Source organism: Gadus macrocephalus, chromosome 21 (assembly GCF_031168955.1).
Source record: "Gadus macrocephalus chromosome 21, ASM3116895v1".
Taxonomy (NCBI): Eukaryota; Metazoa; Chordata; class Actinopteri; order Gadiformes; family Gadidae; genus Gadus; species Gadus macrocephalus.
Window position 1 is genome coordinate 15,448,540 of NC_082402.1, and position 20,966 is coordinate 15,469,505.

A 20,966-nucleotide genomic window follows, 5' to 3' on the forward strand; every position below is an offset into this window, starting at 1 on the left:
TTGATTATTAATTGTTCTTTATTATAGAAATGGGTCCAGAAGATAACTCATTGGAACTTTGTACACGGTTTTGACCCGGACGTCGCAGACCTGTCAAAATCATAGAGAGGGTTAAGGGTGTGGAAATTACAATTGGCCAATTCAGTTATCTTAGTCATACATACCATCGATTTCATTACCGTGACTTGGACACTGGCCTCTGCATGGCCCGTCCATAATGTTATTGGCATCACACAGCACCACGTCACAATGGACAAATAGCTATAAGGGAGATTTATGCAATTACATATTAGCTTTAAAGGGACACTGTAAAAATTACTCCCATCTAGTGGTACAATTGTATATTGCATTCAAGCCAATAGTGCTCGCTTGTTCAAAAACTACGGAGGGCAGTATGTGCCAAGAAGCTGTGTCATGACATCCAATGCTACCTCATCGAGTCATTAGGTTCATTATTTCAAACTGCATTGAATCATTAGTGTAAGCTAATGATTTATGAGTACCTATTCCTCGAGCAAGATAGTGAATTATTTCAGTTATCATTCACGCTGGCTCAGAGTGAAAACGTGTTTGCATTTCCTGTACCAAGTAATGCTTTTTGTCCCTCTTGGCAGTTCATAGACCGGAACATGGAAGCCTCCATGAAGCTTACCCGTCCTATGTTACTACATATTAATTATTCTTCGCTCAGGAGGATTAGTGAGATTTTTGGCAGCGATAATTCTACACCAATGAGGACTTATTAGTGAATGAATACGTTGATTTGAGGTAATAAATGACTTAAAATATTACACAGTGTCCCTTTAAAAACCAAACACTTTCCATTTTGATGTTACCTGATCACTCAAGAAATCTTGGTCCATGGCAAAGGCAAACATCTGGCCCTCAAAGCGTTTGTAGTGGGAGGGGATCTGCACTCTGGAGTCAGTGTAGACGGGATGGAACACCACCCTGTTTGGGTCCAGTAGGTTCGGACATCTGGAGGCATTTCGAAAAGAGAATTATACTGCGGTTATCTGCAGATGGCACTCCCATCATTGCCTACAGATCATGGTTTAAAAAATGTTGCAACATTAATTTCACAGCAGCCATCCCTTTACATCATCAACTGAAGAAAAACACAAAACAGCCCTGGGCTTAGCGTCCATGTTCCCCAGATACTAAACATTTAAAATGCATTTCATGGTTCTAGATGTTCAGTCACCCATTAATAATAAGATTCCATCTGGGTAGGGATGAGCTGTCAGCCGTCAGTGTTGCCCAACAGTTCTCCAACTCCAATGACACATGGGGGTTGGTGGAAATCAGCTCCACCTCGAAAAAGAAAGGCTCTTGGAGGTATTTTGGGATAGGGTATTCCTCAGGTCCATGGAACATTGTGTAGGATTCATCTAAAACAAACCGTACCAAAGCATTACATTTCACGCCATCAGTAACAGACAGACACTTATAAAATAGGAGGATAACATAAGTAAAAAGGGTAATAGTGTTCAAGCGGGGGGGGGGGGGGGGGTTAAAAAATAAAGTATCCTTCGGTTTGTCCATCTGTTTACATATGCCAGTTCTGCTCAGCAACACTCAGGGAGAGGCCCAGACATCTATGAGGAACCCTACCTGAGGCCATGCGCATCACCACCTCCAGGCCCCCTCCCGCAGGTTCCGCATACGGCTCATTGTTTGCGTGTGCGGCGATGAAGCTCAGAGAGTTTGTGGCGTTGTAAGCATAGTAGCACTTAACCTTCAACCTGCGCAAGTGATTATAAAAAAGGTAAAAGACGATTACACACTTCCAGCAGTACCACTATGCCTAGCAGGCCTCTTCAAAGGCCAGGGTTACTTGAGGTCTTGCATGCATTTTGGTAACCAATAGTTGTCAGGCAAGCATTTCTAGTAGAACTCACTCGTATTCAGGGTCATCTACCCCAGTCATTGACTCTGGGAGAGAGATCTCGTTCTCATACAGCAACACATTGGATAGAAACTAAGAAGAAAAACGAGACTCATGCAAGCTTATTCAGTGGACAACTTAAAGAATTTTAAACAAAAGTAAACCGAGGCCCTCTACCTTTCTGGTGGTTCCACAGGAGTTGACTGAAAAGGTGAAGGAAGCAAATCGGTCGTCCGTGTAGACTGGGCCGCAGGTGGGGTCGTTGAGGGTCAGCTGACTGAGGTTCATCTTAGGAACAGACTCAAATTTGACAGCCATCGCAGTCATGGTGCCATTTGGATAGCATTCTGAACGGTAAAAGAAAAAAAAAACTGAATCGATTGTTTTGACAGATTTAAAACCATCCCTGTATTCTTTTTTTTAACCAACCTGTTAGAGTGGAGGGAAAACTGCAAGAGACCGAAAACGCTTGAAACACCTCACTGGTTTCTGGATAGCGCAGAGCCATATCTAGCCTGCTTTTGATGTGAGAATGTTCAATCACCTGGAAGGGAGGGGGGGGGGGATTTACCAAATGATGTTTAACATTTATAGCCATGAGGGGCATCATAAGGATATGCAACCATAGCGCTGGGAAGCATTTGGCCCGTACCTCAAACACGGCACTCTGGTCTGTAAACGGCACCGCAAAAGCGTTATGCGTTCCATGGTCAGTCAGGCCATATTGCTGAGCGAGGGTCGGGGTCAGCAATCTTTTGCCCAAAACAATTTGAAAGTGGAAGTCTGGTGTCCCGTAATTCACTATGATGTCGAAGTTCTCATGAGCACAGCTACCAGACAGCACAGGAGCCACTGCATGTGAAGCACATATGGAAACTGATGCAGTAACTTAACTGTAAAAGTGTATTTTTGCTTCAACTGGAGATAGAAATCTTTTCCATCAGAATTTCATGTGGGCCATTTATTCACGTGATAATTTTTTTTATAGTTAATGCCCAATGTTAAGCATTCGAGTTGTAATGCATTTGTAGGCTAAGCCTCTCCTCTGCTAGAGCACACCTTGATCTACCACCCTAGACTCCAGATCCACAGCGTAAGCAAGTGGAGAAGAATCGTGCAAAACGTGCAGGCCGAAGACCAAATGAAGAGAATAGAGGGTCGTCCCCTCTTCGTTCTATTTGAAAGATAAAACACAAAATTAGGTTGAGGCTCCGCTTAAATAACTTCAAACCAAGCTTAATTGAATTAAACTTCAAGGTGATGGAGGAAGCTTACAGTTTTCAACACAAGGGGGTCCGTGAAGGGCACTTGCAGTGTGAAGGTCTTGAAGCCGTTTTGGGAGCCCAGCTCCTGAACATTAAAGCCCCTGGCGTTGCACTCGGCCACAGACAGAACCACGCCGGAGAGGGTTATGTTCCACAACACCACGTCAGCCGCAAAAGTCCCCAGAGACACCCTGAACAAGTGCTCACCCTGAACGGTGTCTGTGGGGAACAGTGGAGGGGTGCATTACAGGGTGGGATGTAGAGAGAGCTTCCATTTTTTTTTTCCACAATGAGCACACAGATGCAAGAGCACTCACTGTCGATTAGTTGTGGCTGCATGTGCGCCATCGGCGTGGTGATTGAGAAGAGGACTTTGTATCTGGTCACCTCCCCAGTCATGTCTTCAGCCCACAGCAACTCCAGCATCGGCGCAATCGTGTACGACGTGTAGTATTCGTTGTCCTTAACGGCGCTCTGCACGAGGGATTGGTCAATGTTTCACAGTAGCTCCCCTTGTCCTCAAATAACCCTCAGGAAAGAATTAATTACATCCCCCTGTGAAAGACAATCCTAATTGGGTTAAAAGTGTCAAACAGACCTTCATGTAGCCACCGATGGCCCCCACAGGTATTTTAGTGATGATGTGCACATCATTGATGACTAGAGTGTACTGCCTGGCAGCCATCTCTTCAGCATCCAGCCTTTGGCCATTGACACCCATGTGCACTTCCAACAGCTTGAACCTGTCAGCGGAGATGAGTGGGTCAATGTGCCTGGGCATAAACCAGGAGATGGTGTTGTCCGTGACGGAGAAGCCACCTGCAAAGGAACCCAAGTTAGTTATTAAGGGTCCTCTATTCCTCTCCTAATTTGAGAAAGCCATGGTTCAGTGTAGGGTCAGAAATATTTTCTGTAACTGAGTCAGGGAATACAGGTTGCCCTTCAATTACAGTTGTGTGAAGTAAAAACATTTCAGGTTGTTTAGTTTCAAGATCTTATTGCCTTCTACTCTTCAGATCTTACATACAACATCAGAGCACAAGTCCCATGAACCAACTGACCTGTCGGACAGGCTACAGCAGTGTCAATCTGAGAGGCTATCCACTTCTTCTCAAATATGGTTGACGTGTGAAGAATGGTCATAGGAACCCCGGCCACCTGTAAAAAGCAGAGGACAACACATTTCAGTTACAATATTGTAATTTATATTTTGGCATGCCTCTAATTTGAACAGTCAAACTTATGTTTGCCGCAGAATATCCTTAAAAGTGGCCGTGTATCCATTACATAGTTCAAAATGGTAAACCTCTAAGGAAATCAAGTGGTGAACGTAGTAGATTATAATAATTGGATTATTGAAGACATCCCATTGCCTAGACCGAGACAAAAGCTGGTCATGTTTATCACTCGGCATCACCCTACTATCTACGTAAAGAGCAACCCCGCCCCCAGTGTCATTATAGACCCCAGTCCAAACCAAGGAATCAGGCTCACTTACATCTTGTTGGTAGGCCTCTGGTGCAGTCGGAGAGCCTCGCACAACCAATCGAGTAGGTCCGTTTGTAACCCCATAGCCTTTCCCCAGGGCCTGGGTCACACTCATGGGCCTCTCATCAGGGCTGAAGAACACAATGGCTTTGATCTGGAAGGCGCTGCTGTGCCGGTCCTGGGGAGCACACATCAGTCAAACTCATTGGACCATTTAGACAGACATATTTCACAGCTCACAGCGGCCAGACCATGTGTTCAGCGGATCGCCGAGGGTCAGCCGGCTTGTTCCACTCTTCGTTCAGAGGGGAGAAGGGAATAGGTTGGGAATCATCTTGAAGCGCCCTCCTCACAGACACCTAGAAAGAAGAATGCCAGTCTAAAGTAAGTGGCCAGGCAGAGACATCGCCCTACCCCGCAACGTCAAGTGTCCCAGCCTTGATTTGCCCCCCCAACCTCCCCGTATGTGTCCTTCGATGTGCCCCCTCCCCCCATGCAGTATCCTTCTACATTCACTTGCCTCCATATAGTCGCGGTCACAGATTATTTCTCGGGAGGCCCATGCGGGATAGTGACACGTGTCAGATACATGGTACGTCTCCTCCTTATCCCCGGCACCATAGACCCGTAGATTGAGAGTGGTGGTGAATTCTCTATCTTCCTGCAGGAATACGTCAGAAAAGGCTGATCGTAATCTAAATCGGAATACTGCCACCCAAAACGTTGTTACTGACAGTTAGTCATGGGAGGACTTTAATGGCCAACGTTACCACATTGTGAGCGAAGCAGTTCTGCAGGGAGACATAGAGCTCGATGTGTCCCGGGTGGTTCCACAGGCTGATGCCACATTGAGAGGCCAGGCGTTGGGTAACAGGGATGATGGAATTATCTAAGGACACAGCCGATGTAGTCACACATCTACAGATGCAGTGCCAAAATACTTAGATAGATCTGCCAACTTACTGTAACCAACAGAAACTTCCAGTAAATGAAGGCCGAGTGGACCAGCAATCACACGCATAACATTTCCTAAACAGTCTACCTGGATGCCTAGAGAACAACACAGACCACCGATCAGAATTACACAGCAAAGACCCAGACATGGATTGCCAACGATTGGGTAACTTTAAAGACTAGTGCATACTTATAGAGGGCTTTGTTTCTGCTTGTATGGTTGCAACTAATATCAGGCACAAGACCAGCCATCTGAAACATCAAAATACATTTTAAATCAAAGACATTGAACTAGAGGAGCTGTATCAAAAGTCAACTATGTCAAAGAAATTCAATTAAAAGGGCCAACCTGCTGTAAGGACCCATGTCAAGAGAGTGAGTGGCCCAATCGATAATACTTTCTCCCTGCCCTGCTCCAACTATTTATAAGGATTGACTGTCAAACAGGAAAGTTTTGTGTCGCAAATAAATCCACAACCAGGTGTTCTGTATACAGCCCAATCAGACTAATTGATAAGAGCGTGCAGGTTGGACGGTTATCCTAAACTGGATTATTCCAGACTAAAAAAGGGGCAGGTCATCTAGCATAATGAAATATATGCTAATCTGTGTTTGATTTTCCTCCACATTGTTTGATTTTAATAATAATAAGAATTTGCATACTACACCCTCATGATATAATTGAATTAAATTTAATATAGCTCAGAAGACTATCTAGAAAACCGAAAATATCAACCACTAAGCCTTCGCTCCACAAAGAAAATAATAAGACTTAACTAATCAATGTCCATTGTCCAATGATACAAACCTGTTGGTTGATTCTGTGTTACTTAAGGGCCATTTATCTTCACTGTGTCTAGGTCTACCTGCATGGTCTTTTTAAATGAATGTCGTTAATTTAATTGGGGTATAAACATTGCAAATGCTTGAAGATTTCTGGACTACACTTCTGGACCTCACTAAATTGGTAATGATCCCTTCAATGACCAACTCCTCGGCAAAGACCATCTTAAATAGGCGTCAAGAGGCCTACATTTTTGGCATAATGAATATTTTAGAATCATGAGATATGTATGTAGGCGATATCTCATGATTATTGCGATTTTTGGCAGAGATAATTCTACACCAATGAGGACTTATTTATGAATGAATACGTTGATTTGAGGTAATAAATTACTTAAAATATTACACAGTGTCCCTTTAGTGTCCCTCGGATTAGAGCCGCTGCTCCTTTACTTAGAAAGGAGTCAGCTGAGGTGGTTCGGGCATCTGGTAAGGATGCCCACTGGGCGCCTTCCTTGGGAGGTGTTTCAGGCACGTCCAGTGGGGAGGAGACCTCGGGGAAGACCCAGGACTAGGTGGAGAGATTATATCTCAACACTGGCCTGGGAACGCCTCGGGATCCCCCCGTCAGAGCTGGTCAATGTGGCCCGGGAAAGGGAAGTCTGGGGCCCCCTGCTTGAGCTGCTCCCCCCGCGACCCGACCCCGGATAAGCGGATGACGATGAGATGAGATGAGATGAGAGTGTCCCTTTAAAAACACTTTCCATTTTGATGTTACCTGATCACTCAAGAAATCTTGGTCCATGGCAAAGGCAAACATCTGGCCCTCAGAGCGTTTGTAGTGGGTGGGGATCTGCACTCTGGAGTCAGTGTAGATATAATCCAGTAATAATAATTATCCAGTTTAGGATAACCGTCCAACCTGCATGCTCTTATCAATTAGTCTGATTGGGCTGCATACAGAACACCTGGTTATGGATTTATTTGCGACACAAAACTTTCCTGTTTGACAGTCAATCCTTATAAATAGTCTATAGACAATCAAGTTTAATGAGCATTACAGCTATCAAGTCAACCAACCTGCACGTTTTATTGAATTCTCCGAGCATAACATCTTAATCTAAACCATTGAACAGACCCAAGTATAATAAATTGCTGTTAGGAAGCATAAAGTGCCGATGGTTTAAACACTCCCAACTAGGAAATGATTTGAAGCAAAAAGGTTACACCCAAAGATGAACAAACTAATTTAGGCACTGTTCTGTCAAATTTCAGTCGCATTATTGACCCTTGTAGAAACCCCAAAAGGTAATTGTGACAATTGAACCATGTTAGGCTAATCACACTCTTCTTCTTCTTCCTTTCATTTCCGGCAGACTGTATGCCTTTGCGGCACATTGCTGCCATCCACAGGACAAAAACAAAACAAAAAATAAAACAAAAACAAAATTCCAAACCGCATTCAGTCCATTTTTATCTGTCGAGTGGCCGCCATCAATTCCAGCACAGCTTTTACAATCCCACGCTGGTCCTCGATGGGACCCAGAAGGCTCCTCAGAGTAACGGGTGTTGTGCCCACCGCTGCATACAGCCGTTCCCTCTCCAGTGCGAGTCCTGCACACTCCATCAGGACATGTTCCACTGTTTGGTTTTTGCCACACTCCCCACACAGTCCATCCTCATGTTTCCCAATTTTGTGTAAGTCCCATGCTAGTCCACAATGCCCCAACCTCAGTCTGGTCATCATGACTGTATGCCTCCTTTCTTTTCCCAGAAAACACTGGCTCCTTGTGACTGACTTCTGCAAGCTGTAATAATGCCTCCCCTTCTTTTCCCGATCCCACTCCTCCTGCCACACAGCCATGATGTTCCTCTTTATGATTGACCTAAACTCAGTTAACCCCAGCCTCACTTTTACGTCCACCTTTTCCCTTCTTAAAGCCCTTTTCGCTGCTCCATCAGCTAGCTCATTCCCCTCTATCCCCACATGGGCTGGGACCCACAAGAACCCCACTAACTCTCCCGCCTGCTCAATCCTGTGCATCAGGGTAAGAAGCTCCACCATGAGGTCCGACCTGGCTCCAAGCCCTCCCTCCTTCAAGGTCATCAGCACTGATGCAGAGTCAGAACATATCACCACTGGGCCTGGCCTCACCTCCTCCACCCACTGCATAGCCCAGATTATAGCAAGCAGCTCTGTGGTATAAACTGAAACCCCCTCAGACAGTCGCTTATACCTGCTCACATCCAAATCTGGGATGCAAAAAGCAAACCCAGACTTCCCAGTTCTTGGGTCTTGGGCCCCATCCGTGTATTTATCCTTTCCCTTACAATGCCCCCAAATGTTGCAGTTCTGTCATACGCCAAAACACTCAGATCTATCTCTGGCACCGGTAGAATCCATGGTGGTATTGCCGGCTAGTGAACTATAGGGGCCACCCCCTCCTCCCCAAACTCCATCCTCCCCATCTCATTAACTTTAAAAATGAAACACTCCTTGCTCCTCCCCACTCCCATGCACCTTCCAAAGCCAGATGCCCCACATTCTCCCCTTGATGTCCCCTTAATTTACAGATATACTGCATTGCCAGCTTAGACCTTCTGATACCCAATGGGGTCTCCCCCATCTCTACAAGCAAAGCTGCAATTGGGGTGGAACGGTAGGCCCCACAGACAACTCTCAGTGCCTTTGCCTGCACTACATCAAGTCCCTTGAGAATTGTTTTTGCTGCCGTCCCATAACACAAACACCCATAATCTATCCTCGATCTGACCATTGCCCTGTAAATCATTATCTGTATATCCTGGCCAGCACCCCACAAACTTCCTGATAGGGACCGCATGACATTTATAACTTTTTCACACTTGCTCACAATGCTATCTACATGCTTTTTAAAGGTCAATCTTTCATCACACACTACTCCCAATAATTTAAACTCTTTTAACCTCTGCTTGCCCATACATTAATAAACCTTATTGCCAAATACAACATTTTGTTTTTTCTATTGATATCTTAAAACCCCACCTGCTTCCCCAGTCCATTATTTTATTTAATGCCTCCTGTATTTTCTCTGTTATGCGTTTGATGTTCCTGCCTCTTTTCCACACTGCTCCGCCGTCTGCAAACAATGAGAAACCAAACCCTGATCCAATGTCTTTAAAAATGTCATTCACCATTGCATTAAATAAAACCGGACTTATTACACTTCCTTGTGGTGTTCCATTCTCAACGCATGTGCCATTCGACATCGCCTCCCCTACCTTTACCTGAATTACCCTGTCCTTTAAAAAGTCCTGTACCCAGTTCAGCATACGCCCTCGAATCCCTGCATCGTACAGCTTAATGAAGAGCCCCTCCTTCCACAACATGTCATAAGCCTTTTCGATATCCAAAAACACTGCAACTACTCCCTCTTTAACCATGGCTTTCTTTACATCCGAATCCTGGGAGATCACAGAATCCATGGTACTTCTTCCTCTGCGAAACCCACTTTGCATTAGTGTGAACCACCCCTCCTTCTCCAGTTTGTATACTAACCTATCCGTCACCATTCTTTCCATTATTTTACACATCACTGCTGTTAGTGCAATGGGTCTATATGACCCTGGCTGCTCTGCTTCTTTCCCAGGCTTTAAAATTGGGACCACCACTGCCTGCTTCCAGGCTAATGGAAGCCTTCCTTCCTTCCAAACAGTATTCATAAGTGCTAACATTTCTTCCACCACTGGATCACCTATTCTTTTAAATATCTCATAGCTTATGCCGTCCTTCCCTGGTGCCGTTTTCCCCCCTTTATTTATGGCTCTGCGCAGCTCTTCAATTGAAAAGTACAAATTAACACAATCAGCATTATAGTCATTCACCCCAAGTTTAAAAATATGTTGTCTTAGCGTCTCATTCCTCTTTCTAATACCTTCCTCCCCAATGTGCTAATCACACTCACACCTGGTGGTATAATATGACTCCTTTAAGAAATACACACCACAGAGACTTGGTAATTAATTGTTCTTTATTATAGAAATGGGTCCAGAAGATAACTCATGGGAACTTTGTACACGGTTTTGACCCGGACGTCGCAGACCTGTCAAAATCATAGAGAGGGTTAAGGGTGTGGAAATTACAATTGGCCAATTCAGTTATCTTAGTCATACATACCATCGATTTCATTACCGTGACTTGGACACTGGCCGCTGCATGGCCCGTCCATAATGTTATTGGCATCACACAGCACCACGTCACAATGGACAAATAGCTATAAGGGAGATTTATGCAATTACATATTAGCTTTAAAGGGACACTGTAAAAATTACTCCCATCTAGTGGTACAATTGTATATTGCATTCAAGCCAATAGTGCTCGCTTGTTCAAAAACTACGGAGGGCAGTATGTGCCAAGAAGCTGTGTCATGACATCCAATGCTACCTCATCGAGTCATTAGGTTCATTATTTCAAACTGAATCATTAGTGTAAGCTAATGATTTATGAGTACCTATTTCTCGAGCAAGATAGTGAATTATTTCAGTTATCATTCACGCTGGCTCAGAGTGAAAACGTGTTTGCATTTCCTGTACCAAGTAATGCTTTTTGTCCCTCTCGGCAGTTCATAGACCGGAACATGGAAGCCTCCATGAAGCTTACCCGTCCTATGTTACTACATATTAATTATTCTTCGCTCAGGAGGATTAGTGAGATTTTTGGCAGAGAATTCTACACCAATGAGGACTTATTTATGAATACGTTGATTTGAGGTAATAAATGACTTAAAATATTACAGTGTCCCTTTAAAAACCAAACACTTTCCATTTTGATGTTACCTGATCACTCAAGAAATCTTGGTCCATGGCAAAGGCAAACATCTGGCCCTCAAAGCGTTTGTAGTGGGAGGGGATCTGCACTCTGGAGTCAGTGTAGACGGGATGGAACACCACCCTGTTTGGGTCCAGTAGGTTCGGACATCTGGAGGCATTTCGAAAAGAGAATTATACTGCGGTTATCTGCAGATGGCACTCCCATCATTGCCTACAGATCATGGTTTAAAAAATGTTGCAACATTAATATCACAGCAGCCATCCCTTTACATCATCAACTGAAGAAAAACACAAAACAGCCCTGGGCTTAGCGTCCATGTTCCCCAGATACTAAACATTTAAAATGCATTTCATGGTTCTAGATGTTCAGTCACCCATTAATAATAAGATTCCATCTGGGTAGGGATGAGCTGTCAGCCGTCAGTGTTGCCCAACAGTTCTCCAACTCCAATGACACATGGGGGTTGGTGGAAATCAGCTCCACCTCGAAAAAGAAAGGCTCTTGGAGGCATTTTGGGATAGGGTATTCCTCAGGTCCATGGAACATTGTGTAGGATTCATCTAAAACAAACCGTACCAAAGCATTACATTTCACGCCATCAGTAACAGACAGACACTTATAAAATAGGAGGATAACATAAGTAAAAAGGGTAATAGTGTTCAAGCGGGGGGGGGGGGGGGTTAAAAAATAAAGTATCCTTCGGTTTGTCCATCTGTTTACATATGCCAGTTCTGCTCAGCAACACTCAGGGAGAGGCCCAGACATCTAGGAGGAACCCTACCTGAGGCCATGCGCATCACCACCTCCAGGCCCCCTCCCGCAGGTTCCGCATACGGCTCATTGTTTGCGTGTGCGGCGATGAAGCTCAGAGAGTTTGTGGCGTTGTAAGCATAGTAGCACTTAACCTTCAACCTGCGCAAGTGATTATAAAAAAGGTAAAAGACGATTACACACTTCCAGCAGTACCACTATGCCTAGCAGGCCTCTTCAAAGGCCAGGGTTACTTGAGGTCTTGCATGCATTTTGGTAACCAATAGTTGTCAGGCAAGCATTTCTAGTAGAACTCACTCGTATTCAGGGTCATCTACCCCAGTCATTGACTCTGGGAGAGAGATCTCGTTCTCATACAGCAACACATTGGATAGAAACTAAGAAGAAAAACGAGACTCATGCAAGCTTATTCAGTGGACAACTTAAAGAATTTTAAACAAAAGTAAACCGAGGCCCTCTACCTTTCTGGTGGTTCCACAGGAGTTGACTGAAAAGGTGAAGGAAGCAAATCGGTCGTCCGTGTAGACTGGGCCGCAGGTGGGGTCGTTGAGGGTCAGCTGACTGAGGTTCATCTTAGGAACAGACTCAAATTTGACAGCCATCGCAGTCATGGTGCCATTTGGATAGCATTCTGAACGGTAAAAGAAAAAAAATCTGAATCGATTGTTTTGACAGATTTAAAACCATCCCTGTATTCTTTTTTTTAACCAACCTGTTAGAGTGGAGGGAAAACTGCAAGAGACCGAAAACGCTTGAAACACCTCACTGGTTTCTGGATAGCGCAGAGCCATATCTAGCCTGCTTTTGATGTGAGAATGTTCAATCACCTGGAAGGGAGGGGGGGGGGATTTACCAAATGATGTTTAACATTTATAGCCATGAGGGGCATCATAAGGATATGCAACCATAGCGCTGGGAAGCATTTGGCCCGTACCTCAAACACGGCACTCTGGTCTGTAAACGGCACCGCAAAAGCGATATGCGTTCCATGGTCAGTCAGGCCATATTGCTGAGCGAGGGTCGGGGTCAGCAATCTTTTGCCCAAAACAATTTGAAAGTGGAAGTCTGGTGTCCCGTAATTCACTATGATGTCGAAGTTCTCATGAGCACAGCTACCAGACAGCACAGGAGCCACTGCATGTGAAGCACATATGGAAACTGATGCAGTAACTACTGTAAAAGTGTATTTTTGCTTCAACTGGAGATAGAAATCTTTTCCATCAGAATTTCATGTGGGCCATTTATTCACGTGATAATTTTTTTTATAGTTAATGCCCAATGTTAAGCATTCGAGTTGTAATGTATTTGTAGGCTAAGCCTCTCCTCTGCTAGAGCACACCTTGATCTACCACCCTAGACTCCAGATCCACAGCGTAAGCAAGCGGAGAAGAATCGTGCAAAACGTGCAGGCCGAAGACCAAATGAAGAGAATAGAGGGTCGTCCCCTCTTCGTTCTATTTGAAAGATAAAACACAAAATTAGGTTGAGGCTCCGCTTAAATAACTTCAAACCAAGCTTAATTGAATTAAACTTCAAGGTGATGGAGGAAGCTTACAGTTTTCAACACAAGGGGGTCCGTGAAGGGCACTTGCAGTGTGAAGGTCTTGAAGCCGTTTTGGGAGCCCAGCTCCTGAACATTAAAGCCCCTGGCGTTGCACTCGGCCACAGACAGAACCACGCCGGAGAGGGTTATGTTCCACAACACCACGTCAGCCGCAAAAGTCCCCAGAGACACCCTGAACAAGTGCTCACCCTGAACGGTGTCTGTGGGGAACAGTGGAGGGGTGCATTACGGGGTGGGATGTAGAGAGAGCTTCCATTTTGTTTTCCACAATGAGCACACAGATGCAAGAGCACTCACTGTCGATTAGTTGTGGCTGCATGTGCGCCATCGGCGTGGTGATTGAGAAGAGGACTTTGTATCTGGTCACCTCCCCAGTCATGTCTTCAGCCCACAGCAACTCTAGCATCGGCGCAATCGTGTATGACGTGTAGTATTCGTTGTCCTTAACGGCGCTCTGCACGAGGGATTGGTCAATGTTTCACAGTAGCTCCCCTTGTCCTCAAATAACCCTCAGGAAAGAATTAATTACATCCCCCTGTGAAAGACAATCCTAATTGGGTTAAAAGTGTCAAACAGACCTTCATGTAGCCACCGATGGCCCCCACAGGTATTTTAGTGATGATGTGCACATCATTGATGACTAGAGTGTACTGCCTGGCAGCCATCTCTTCAGCATCCAGCCTTTGGCCATTGACACCCATGTGCACTTCCAACAGCTTGAACCTGTCAGCGGAGATGAGTGGGTCAATGTGCCTGGGCATAAACCAGGAGATGGTGTTGTCCGTGACGGAGAAGCCACCTGCAAAGGAACCCAAGTTAGTTATTAAGGGTCCTCTATTCCTCTCCTAATTTGAGAAAGCCATGGTTCAGTGTAGGGTCAGAAATATTTTCTGTAACTGAGTCAGGGAATACAGGTTGCCCTTCAATTACAGTTGTGTGAAGTAAAAACATTTCAGGTTGTTTAGTTTCAAGATCTTATTGCCTTCTACTCTTCAGATCTTACATACAACATCAGAGCACAAGTCCCATGAACCAACTGACCTGTCGGACAGGCTACAGCAGTGTCAATCTGAGAGGCTATCCACTTCTTCTCAAATATGGTTGACGTGTGAAGAATGGTCATAGGAACCCCGGCCACCTGTAAAAAGCAGAGGACAACACATTTCATTTACAATATTGTAATTTATATTTTGGCATGCCTCTAATTTGAACAGTCAAACTTATGTTTGCCGCAGAATATCCTTAAAAGTGGCCGTGTATCCATTACATAGTTCAAAATGGTAAACCTCTAAGGAAATCGAGTGGTGAACGTAGTAGATTATAATAATTGGATTATTGAAGACATCCCATTGCCTAGACCGAGACAAAAGCTGGTCATGTTTATCACTCGGCATCACCCTACTATCTACGTAAAGAGCAACCCCGCCCCCAGTGTCATTATAGACTCCAGTCCAAACCAAGGAATCAGGCTCACTTACATCTTGTTGGTAGGCCTCTGGTGCAGTCGGAGAGCCTCGCACAACCAATCGAGTAGGTCCGTTTGTAACCCCATAGCCTTTCCCCAGGGCCTGGGTCACACTCATGGGCCTCTCATCAGGGCTGAAGAACACAATGGCTTTGATCTGGAAGGCGCTGCTGTGCCGGTCCTGGGGAGCACACATCAGTCAAACTCATTGGACCATTTAGACAGACATATTTCACAGCTCACAGCGGCCAGACCATGTGTTCAGCGGATCGCCGAGGGTCAGCCGGCTTGTTCAACTCTTCGTTCAGAGGGGAGAAGGGAATAGGTTGGGAATCATCTTGAAGCGCCCTCCTCACAGACACCTAGAACGAAGAATGCCAGTCAGAGACATCGCCCTACCCCGCAATGTCAAGTGTCCCAGCCTTGATTTCCCCCCCCCCCCCCCCCCCAACCTCCCCCTATGCGTCCTTTGATGTACCCCCTCCCCCCATGCAGTAGCCTTCTGCATTCACTTGCCTCCATATAGTCGCGGTCACAGATTATTTCTCGGGAGGCCCATGCGGGATAGTGACACGTGTCAGATACATGGTACGTCTCCTCCTCAACCGCGGCACCATAGACCCGTAGATTGAGAGTGGTGGTGAATTCTCTATCTTCCTGCAGGAATACGTTAGAAAAGGCTGATCGTAATCTAAATCGGAGTACTGCCACCCAAAACGTTGTTACTGACAGTTAGTCATGGGAGGACTTTAATGGCCAACGTTACCACATTGTGAGCGAAGCAGTTCTGCAGGGAGACGTAGAGCTCGATGTGTCCCGGGTGGTTCCACAGGCTGATGCCACATTGAGAGGCCAGGCGTTGGGTAACAGGGATGATGGAATTATCTAAGGACACAGCCGATGTAGTCACACATCTACAGATGCAGTGCCAAAGTACTTGATAGATAGATCTGACAACTTACTGTAACCAACAGAAACTTCCAGAAAATTAAGACCGAGTGGACCAGCAATCACACGCATAACATTTCCTAAACAGTCTACCTGGATGCCTGGAGAACAACACAGACCACCGATCAGAATTACACAGCAAAGACCCAGACATGGATTGACAACGATTGAGTAACTTTAAAGACTAGTGCATACTTATAGAGGGCTTTGTTTCTGCTTGTATGGTTACAACTATTATCAGGCACGAGACCAGCCATCTGAAACATCAAAATACATTTTAAAACAAAGACATCGAACTAGAGGAGCTGTATCAAAAGTAAACTATGTCAAAGAAATTCTATTAAAAGGCCAAACCTGCTGTAAGGACCCATGTCAAGAGAGTGAGTGGCCCAATCGATAATACTTTCTCCCTGCCCTGCTCCAACTATTTATAAGGATTGACTGTCAAACAGGAAAGTTTTGTGTCGCAAATAAATCCATAACCAGGTGTTCTGTATTCAGCCCAATCAGACTAATTGATAAGAGCGTGCAGGTTGGACGGTTATCCTAAACTGGATTATTCCGGACTAAAAAAGGGGCAGGTAATCTAGCATAATGAAATATACGCTAATCTGTGTTTGAGTTTCCTCCACATTGTTTGATTTTAATAATAATAAGAATTTGCATACTACACCCTCATGATATAATTGAATTAAATTTAATATAGCTCAGAAGACTATCTAGAAAACCGAAAATATCAACCACTAAGCCTTCACTCCACAAAGAAAATAATAAGACTCTTCACTGATCAATGTCCATTGTCCAATGATGCAAACCTGTTGGTTGATTCTGTGTTACTTTTAAGGGCCATTTATCTTCACGGTGTCTAGGTCTACCTGCATGGTCTTTTTAAATGAATGTCGTTAATTTAATTGGGGTATAAACATTGCAAATGCTGGAAGATTTCTGGACTACACTTTCACTAAATTGGTAATGATCCCTTCAATGACCAACTCCTCGGCAAAGACCATCTTAAATAGGCGTCAAGAGGCCTACATTTTTGGCATAATGAATATTTTAGAATCATGAGATATGTATGTAGGCGATATACAGTATGAGGTCCAGCTCTCCCTCCCACTTCCATCACATTCCTCTTCTCTTCTCTAGCCCCTCTCCTCTTCACTTGCCCCTCCCTCCTCAGGCGAAGATCACCCAGAGCCGCGTGCCGCCCCCCCTGCCTCCTCCCTGCAGGCAGACCGTCCAGTTGAACCGAATCAAGTCACCCTGTCGATGCGCCGCGGCAGGCTTCACCGACTTTCATCCATTTACCTAAATCACAAGCACCCGGAATGTGCATGAGGAAACTTTACCAAGCGTTACTTTAATGGAAAGAAATGCTGCGTTAAAAGGTAGGTTTTAACTTCACCCCTTTGATAACCAACAAACCCCTGTTTTTTCCGATTTGTTTTTCGTGTGTTGACGTTTGGCAATTGCTTGTAGTAGTTCCGCAAAACTTAATCTTCGTTTAAGTATACATGTTTCACTAACATTTACAATTTTTAACCGGACCATTGTAATAATTGCGTTGGATAAATGCATTGGGCTCATTTTAAATTTGTTGCCTGTCGTTTTATTTGAAGTTAGTGATTCGAGGAGTGATGATCTCCAGGCCTACGTGAGCCTCGGGAGAGGCAGCGGCGGCTCTCCTACTGCTGCGCTCTATTGATTTTCTTCAGAAGACTAATTTACTTCACAAGCGATGCCCTCAAAATGAATAACCGATTCAATCTGGAATACAGTTTTTGTGCTCCTGATGTTTACAGTACAGCTGCCATTTATTGCCTTTATTTATATTTCCGTTATGTTTATGTACAATAATCCAAATGTCACTGTAACCCTCAACTGATCTTCCATCTCTCTTTCTGACCAACTACTACCACTCCCACTACTACTACTACTACTACTTCAACCACTTCTCCGGCGTGCGGCTCCTCAGCACCATGGGGTACGGCCAAATCCTCCACCTGCGCGGGAGCGACGAGGACCGCGTCCACCTCAACGTGGGAGGGGAGCGGCACCAGGTAGAGCGGGACACCCTGCTCCGCTTCCCGCACACGCGGCTGGCCCAGCTGCTGCGCTGCCAGGGCGAGCTGGGCATCCTGGAGCTGTGCGACGACTACAACCCCGCCGACGGCGAGTACTACTTCGACCGGAACCCCCGTATGTTCCTGTGTGTGCTCAACTTCTACCGCACGGGCTGCATCCACATGATGGAGGAGCTGTGCGTCTACTCCTTCAGCCAGGAGATCGAGTACTGGGGCATCCAGGAGCTCTACCTGAGCCCCTGCTGCAGCGGCTGGTACCAGGAGCGCAAGGAGTACATCGAGGACCGCGAGTGGGACGTGCGCAGCGACGACCAGCAACAGCCCAGCCTGGACTCGTCCTTCGAGGAGCTCTCAGGGTTGGACAAGGACCTGGACAAGTTCAAGGGCGCGTGGTGCGGCGAGACCCGGAGCTACATGTGGCTGCGGCTGGAGGACCCGGGGCACTCGTGCTCCGCCAAGGTGATCGCCGTGGCGTCGCTGGCCGTGGTGCTGACCTCCATCGTGGCCATGTGCGTGCACAGCATGCCCGAGTTCCAGCGCACCGACGACAACGACAAGCCCATCGAAGACCCCGCCTTCGCCGTGGTGGAGGGCATCTGCATCGCCTGCTTCTCGGCCGAGTTCATCCTGCGGCTGATCGCCGCGCCGTCCCAGCGCAAGTTCCTGGGGAACCCGCTGAACATCATCGACATCGCCTCCATTCTGCCCTTCTACATCACGCTGGCCTTCGAGACGGACGGGGAGCACTCGGAGGAGAACGAGGACCTGGAGAACGTGGGCAAGGTGGTGCAGGTCCTGCGCCTCATGAGGGTCTTCCGGATCCTCAAGCTGGCCCGCCACTCCATCGGCCTGCGGGCCCTGGGGGCCACGGTGCGCCACAGCTACCAGGAGGTGGGCCTGCTCCTGCTCTTCCTCTCCGTGGGCATCTCCATATTCTCTGCGCTCATCTACTTTGCAGAGAAGGAGGACGACGACACGGACCTGGGGACCATCCCGGTGGGCTGGTGGTGGGCCACCATCACCATGACCACGGTGGGCTACGGGGACACCTGCCCCGTGACGTTCGCAGGGAAGATCGTGGCCACGCTGTGCATCGTATGTGGCCTGCTGGTGGTGGCCCTGCCCATCTCCATCATCTTCAACAAGTTCTCCAAGTACTACCAGAGGAACAAGGCGCTGGAGAAGCTGAACCTGAGCCAGGAGAAGAGGCAGCAGGAGGCGGTGGACCTGCCGTACTACGACATCCGAGACCTGTACACCCACAGCATGTACCCCTTCATCGGAGGCCTGGCCTTCAAAAGCAGCCTGAGCAGCTTAGGGAGTGGGACGCATGCTTCAAGGGTCCGGGAGGTAGATTAAGGGGGCATCAAAGTGACTGTTACCACTGTGGATCTAGCTGCTTTATAGATGCAGTGCATAGGGAAGCCTTTCAGGGGACAGCTCTCCTGTCGTTAGCCATGCCTCCTGTAGCTCCTTCTTGGATAAGATGGATTAGACATTTCATTTTTGACCTAAACGGTCAGCACATCTGACCGTTTAGACCGAAAGATTAGAAGTATAATTATTCAATTCTAGCTTCCAGGTTGGCGGGACCTTTTTCTGCCCCAGATGAGGATAAAAATGATGCATGTGTGCCATAACGTTAATGTTCCTCCAGGTAATGCTCTGCATCGATTGGTCCGCTTTGTGAGACTCCGGGCAAGGATTACATTCAAAAATAGAAAAGTTGAAAGTGGGACTGACACTAAATGCACCAAATGATGGATGAGCATGGCCCATGTCAATTCCAAATGGGCATGAACAAGCAAAATGGCTTTTTAAAAATACATTAGGTAAGTAGTTGTTTAGCATAGGTGATTACATTCATACGGCACATAAGAGATACATCTCCAATTGGCCACATATCTATTTTACTGAGCAAGTAAAGATGTAGAATTTCCATCTAATTCAACGTTGTGGCATGCCATGCAAGGGTTTTAAAATAACAGTTTCAGAAATGTAATAAAATACCAGTCAACCAATAACCATGTATCTGACTTATGACGGTATCATAAAAGCTATGGCATCCTCATTCACCTGATTTACTCGAGGCTACTTTGGTGTCTAACAGAGCTCCTGTCAAAACATCTGAATAATTACTACTTTGCATATTTACAACAAAATAAATAATGTAAGTGAAGTGTGTGTATATATAAATACAAACACACATATGTCTTACTGGTTGCATTATGTATCCCTCAATATACATTTGACTTTTAACTCTATCTCCTCTTTTATATAAAATAGTCTCCAAAAGGGGTTTTGGAGAAAGGAGGCATTGGATTTGTATGCTTGTAGTTTTCTACATCTTTATAGCTATAGATTTCCTGCCCCGTTCCGTCAATCCTGCTCATATGAGCTGCTCCCCTCACAGTTCCTTCATTCATCTGTCCAAATCACAGCAGGGGCACACATACGCATACACATACACATACACATATACATACACACAAATATACACACACACACACACACACACACACACACAGACACACACAAAAAAAAAAAATATATATATATACACACACACACACACACACACACACACACACACACACACACACTACACACACATGAATAACTGGGTAATTGCAGCTAGGTGCAAAAAAAAAGGATAACTGCAATGTCTGCTTTCCCTTTTCCCTTTTTAAATTGAAAGTTACTTGCTAATGTGTCGCATGATAACCCTTCACCCAGCTCCACTCTTTATGAAAGAAACTGCTGTTTAAGTTTAGCTTATTATGCTCATGAATAATTACACCATAGGCATTTGTTCAGGGCCATGTGTTGGCAAAAAAAAAAGCACATTACAAAGATGCATGATTTGCATTTTAAGGAAACAAAATCGATTTTGTTAAGACAAGCAGCCAGGATCAGATAGTCGAAACTGAATAAAGAAGCTTATTC

At 45.6% G+C, this 20,966-nt stretch overlaps 3 protein-coding genes across 3 annotated transcripts; 1 reads left to right on the top strand and 2 right to left on the bottom strand.

The window, feature by feature from the left end:
• Positions 1-6,051, bottom strand: LOC132449976 (uncharacterized). Its single transcript, XM_060041883.1, has 21 exons — positions 5,945-6,051; positions 5,786-5,847; positions 5,605-5,691; positions 5,412-5,530; positions 5,162-5,302; positions 4,893-5,000; positions 4,652-4,819; positions 4,215-4,311; positions 3,752-3,972; positions 3,471-3,627; positions 3,164-3,372; positions 2,948-3,062; positions 2,541-2,740; positions 2,318-2,432; positions 2,066-2,235; positions 1,902-1,981; positions 1,615-1,745; positions 1,205-1,391; positions 837-978; positions 165-261; positions 1-90 (listed from the first exon to the last, which is right to left on the bottom strand). Exons 1-21 carry the CDS (start codon positions 5,959-5,961, stop codon positions 8-10), a joined length of 2,706 nt encoding a protein of 901 aa, XP_059897866.1. The 5' UTR covers positions 5,962-6,051; the 3' UTR covers positions 1-7.
• A 4,326-nt stretch (positions 6,052-10,377) lies between these two features.
• On the bottom strand, positions 10,378-16,381 carry LOC132450366 (uncharacterized). Its single transcript, XM_060042456.1, has 21 exons — positions 16,291-16,381; positions 16,132-16,193; positions 15,951-16,037; positions 15,755-15,873; positions 15,505-15,645; positions 15,243-15,350; positions 15,002-15,169; positions 14,565-14,661; positions 14,102-14,322; positions 13,821-13,977; positions 13,515-13,723; positions 13,299-13,413; positions 12,894-13,093; positions 12,672-12,786; positions 12,421-12,590; positions 12,257-12,336; positions 11,970-12,100; positions 11,562-11,748; positions 11,194-11,335; positions 10,535-10,631; positions 10,378-10,460 (listed from the first exon to the last, which is right to left on the bottom strand). Exons 1-21 carry the CDS (start codon positions 16,305-16,307, stop codon positions 10,378-10,380), a joined length of 2,706 nt encoding a protein of 901 aa, XP_059898439.1. The 5' UTR covers positions 16,308-16,381.
• Positions 16,382-17,013: 632 nt separating this feature from the next.
• On the top strand, positions 17,014-20,044 carry kcns3a (potassium voltage-gated channel, delayed-rectifier, subfamily S, member 3a). Its single transcript, XM_060041821.1, has 2 exons — positions 17,014-17,324; positions 17,912-20,044. The coding sequence occupies exon 2, from the start codon at positions 17,916-17,918 to the stop codon at positions 19,377-19,379; it is 1,464 nt and encodes a 487-aa protein (XP_059897804.1). The 5' UTR covers positions 17,014-17,324; positions 17,912-17,915; the 3' UTR covers positions 19,380-20,044.
• The last annotated feature ends 922 nt before the right edge of the window (positions 20,045-20,966 follow it).

Coding starts and splice junctions, on each gene's coding strand:
- LOC132450366 (XM_060042456.1), bottom strand. Junction 14,323..14,564: donor TGCTGTAGCCTGTCCGACAG/GTCAGTTGGTTC, acceptor GTTCCTTTGCAG/GTGGCTTCTCCGTCACGGAC. Junction 13,094..13,298: donor GTCTAGGGTGGTAGATCAAG/GTGTGCTCTAGC, acceptor CTTCACATGCAG/TGGCTCCTGTGCTGTCTGGT.
- kcns3a (XM_060041821.1), top strand. CDS start 17,916: ATGGGGTACGGCCAAATCCTCCACCTGCGCGGGAGCGACGAGGACCGC.
- LOC132449976 (XM_060041883.1), bottom strand. Junction 5,531..5,604: donor GGAAGTTTCTGTTGGTTACA/GTAAGTTGGCAG, acceptor CTGTGTCCTTAG/ATAATTCCATCATCCCTGTT. Junction 3,628..3,751: donor CCATCGGTGGCTACATGAAG/GTCTGTTTGACA, acceptor TCCCTCGTGCAG/AGCGCCGTTAAGGACAACGA.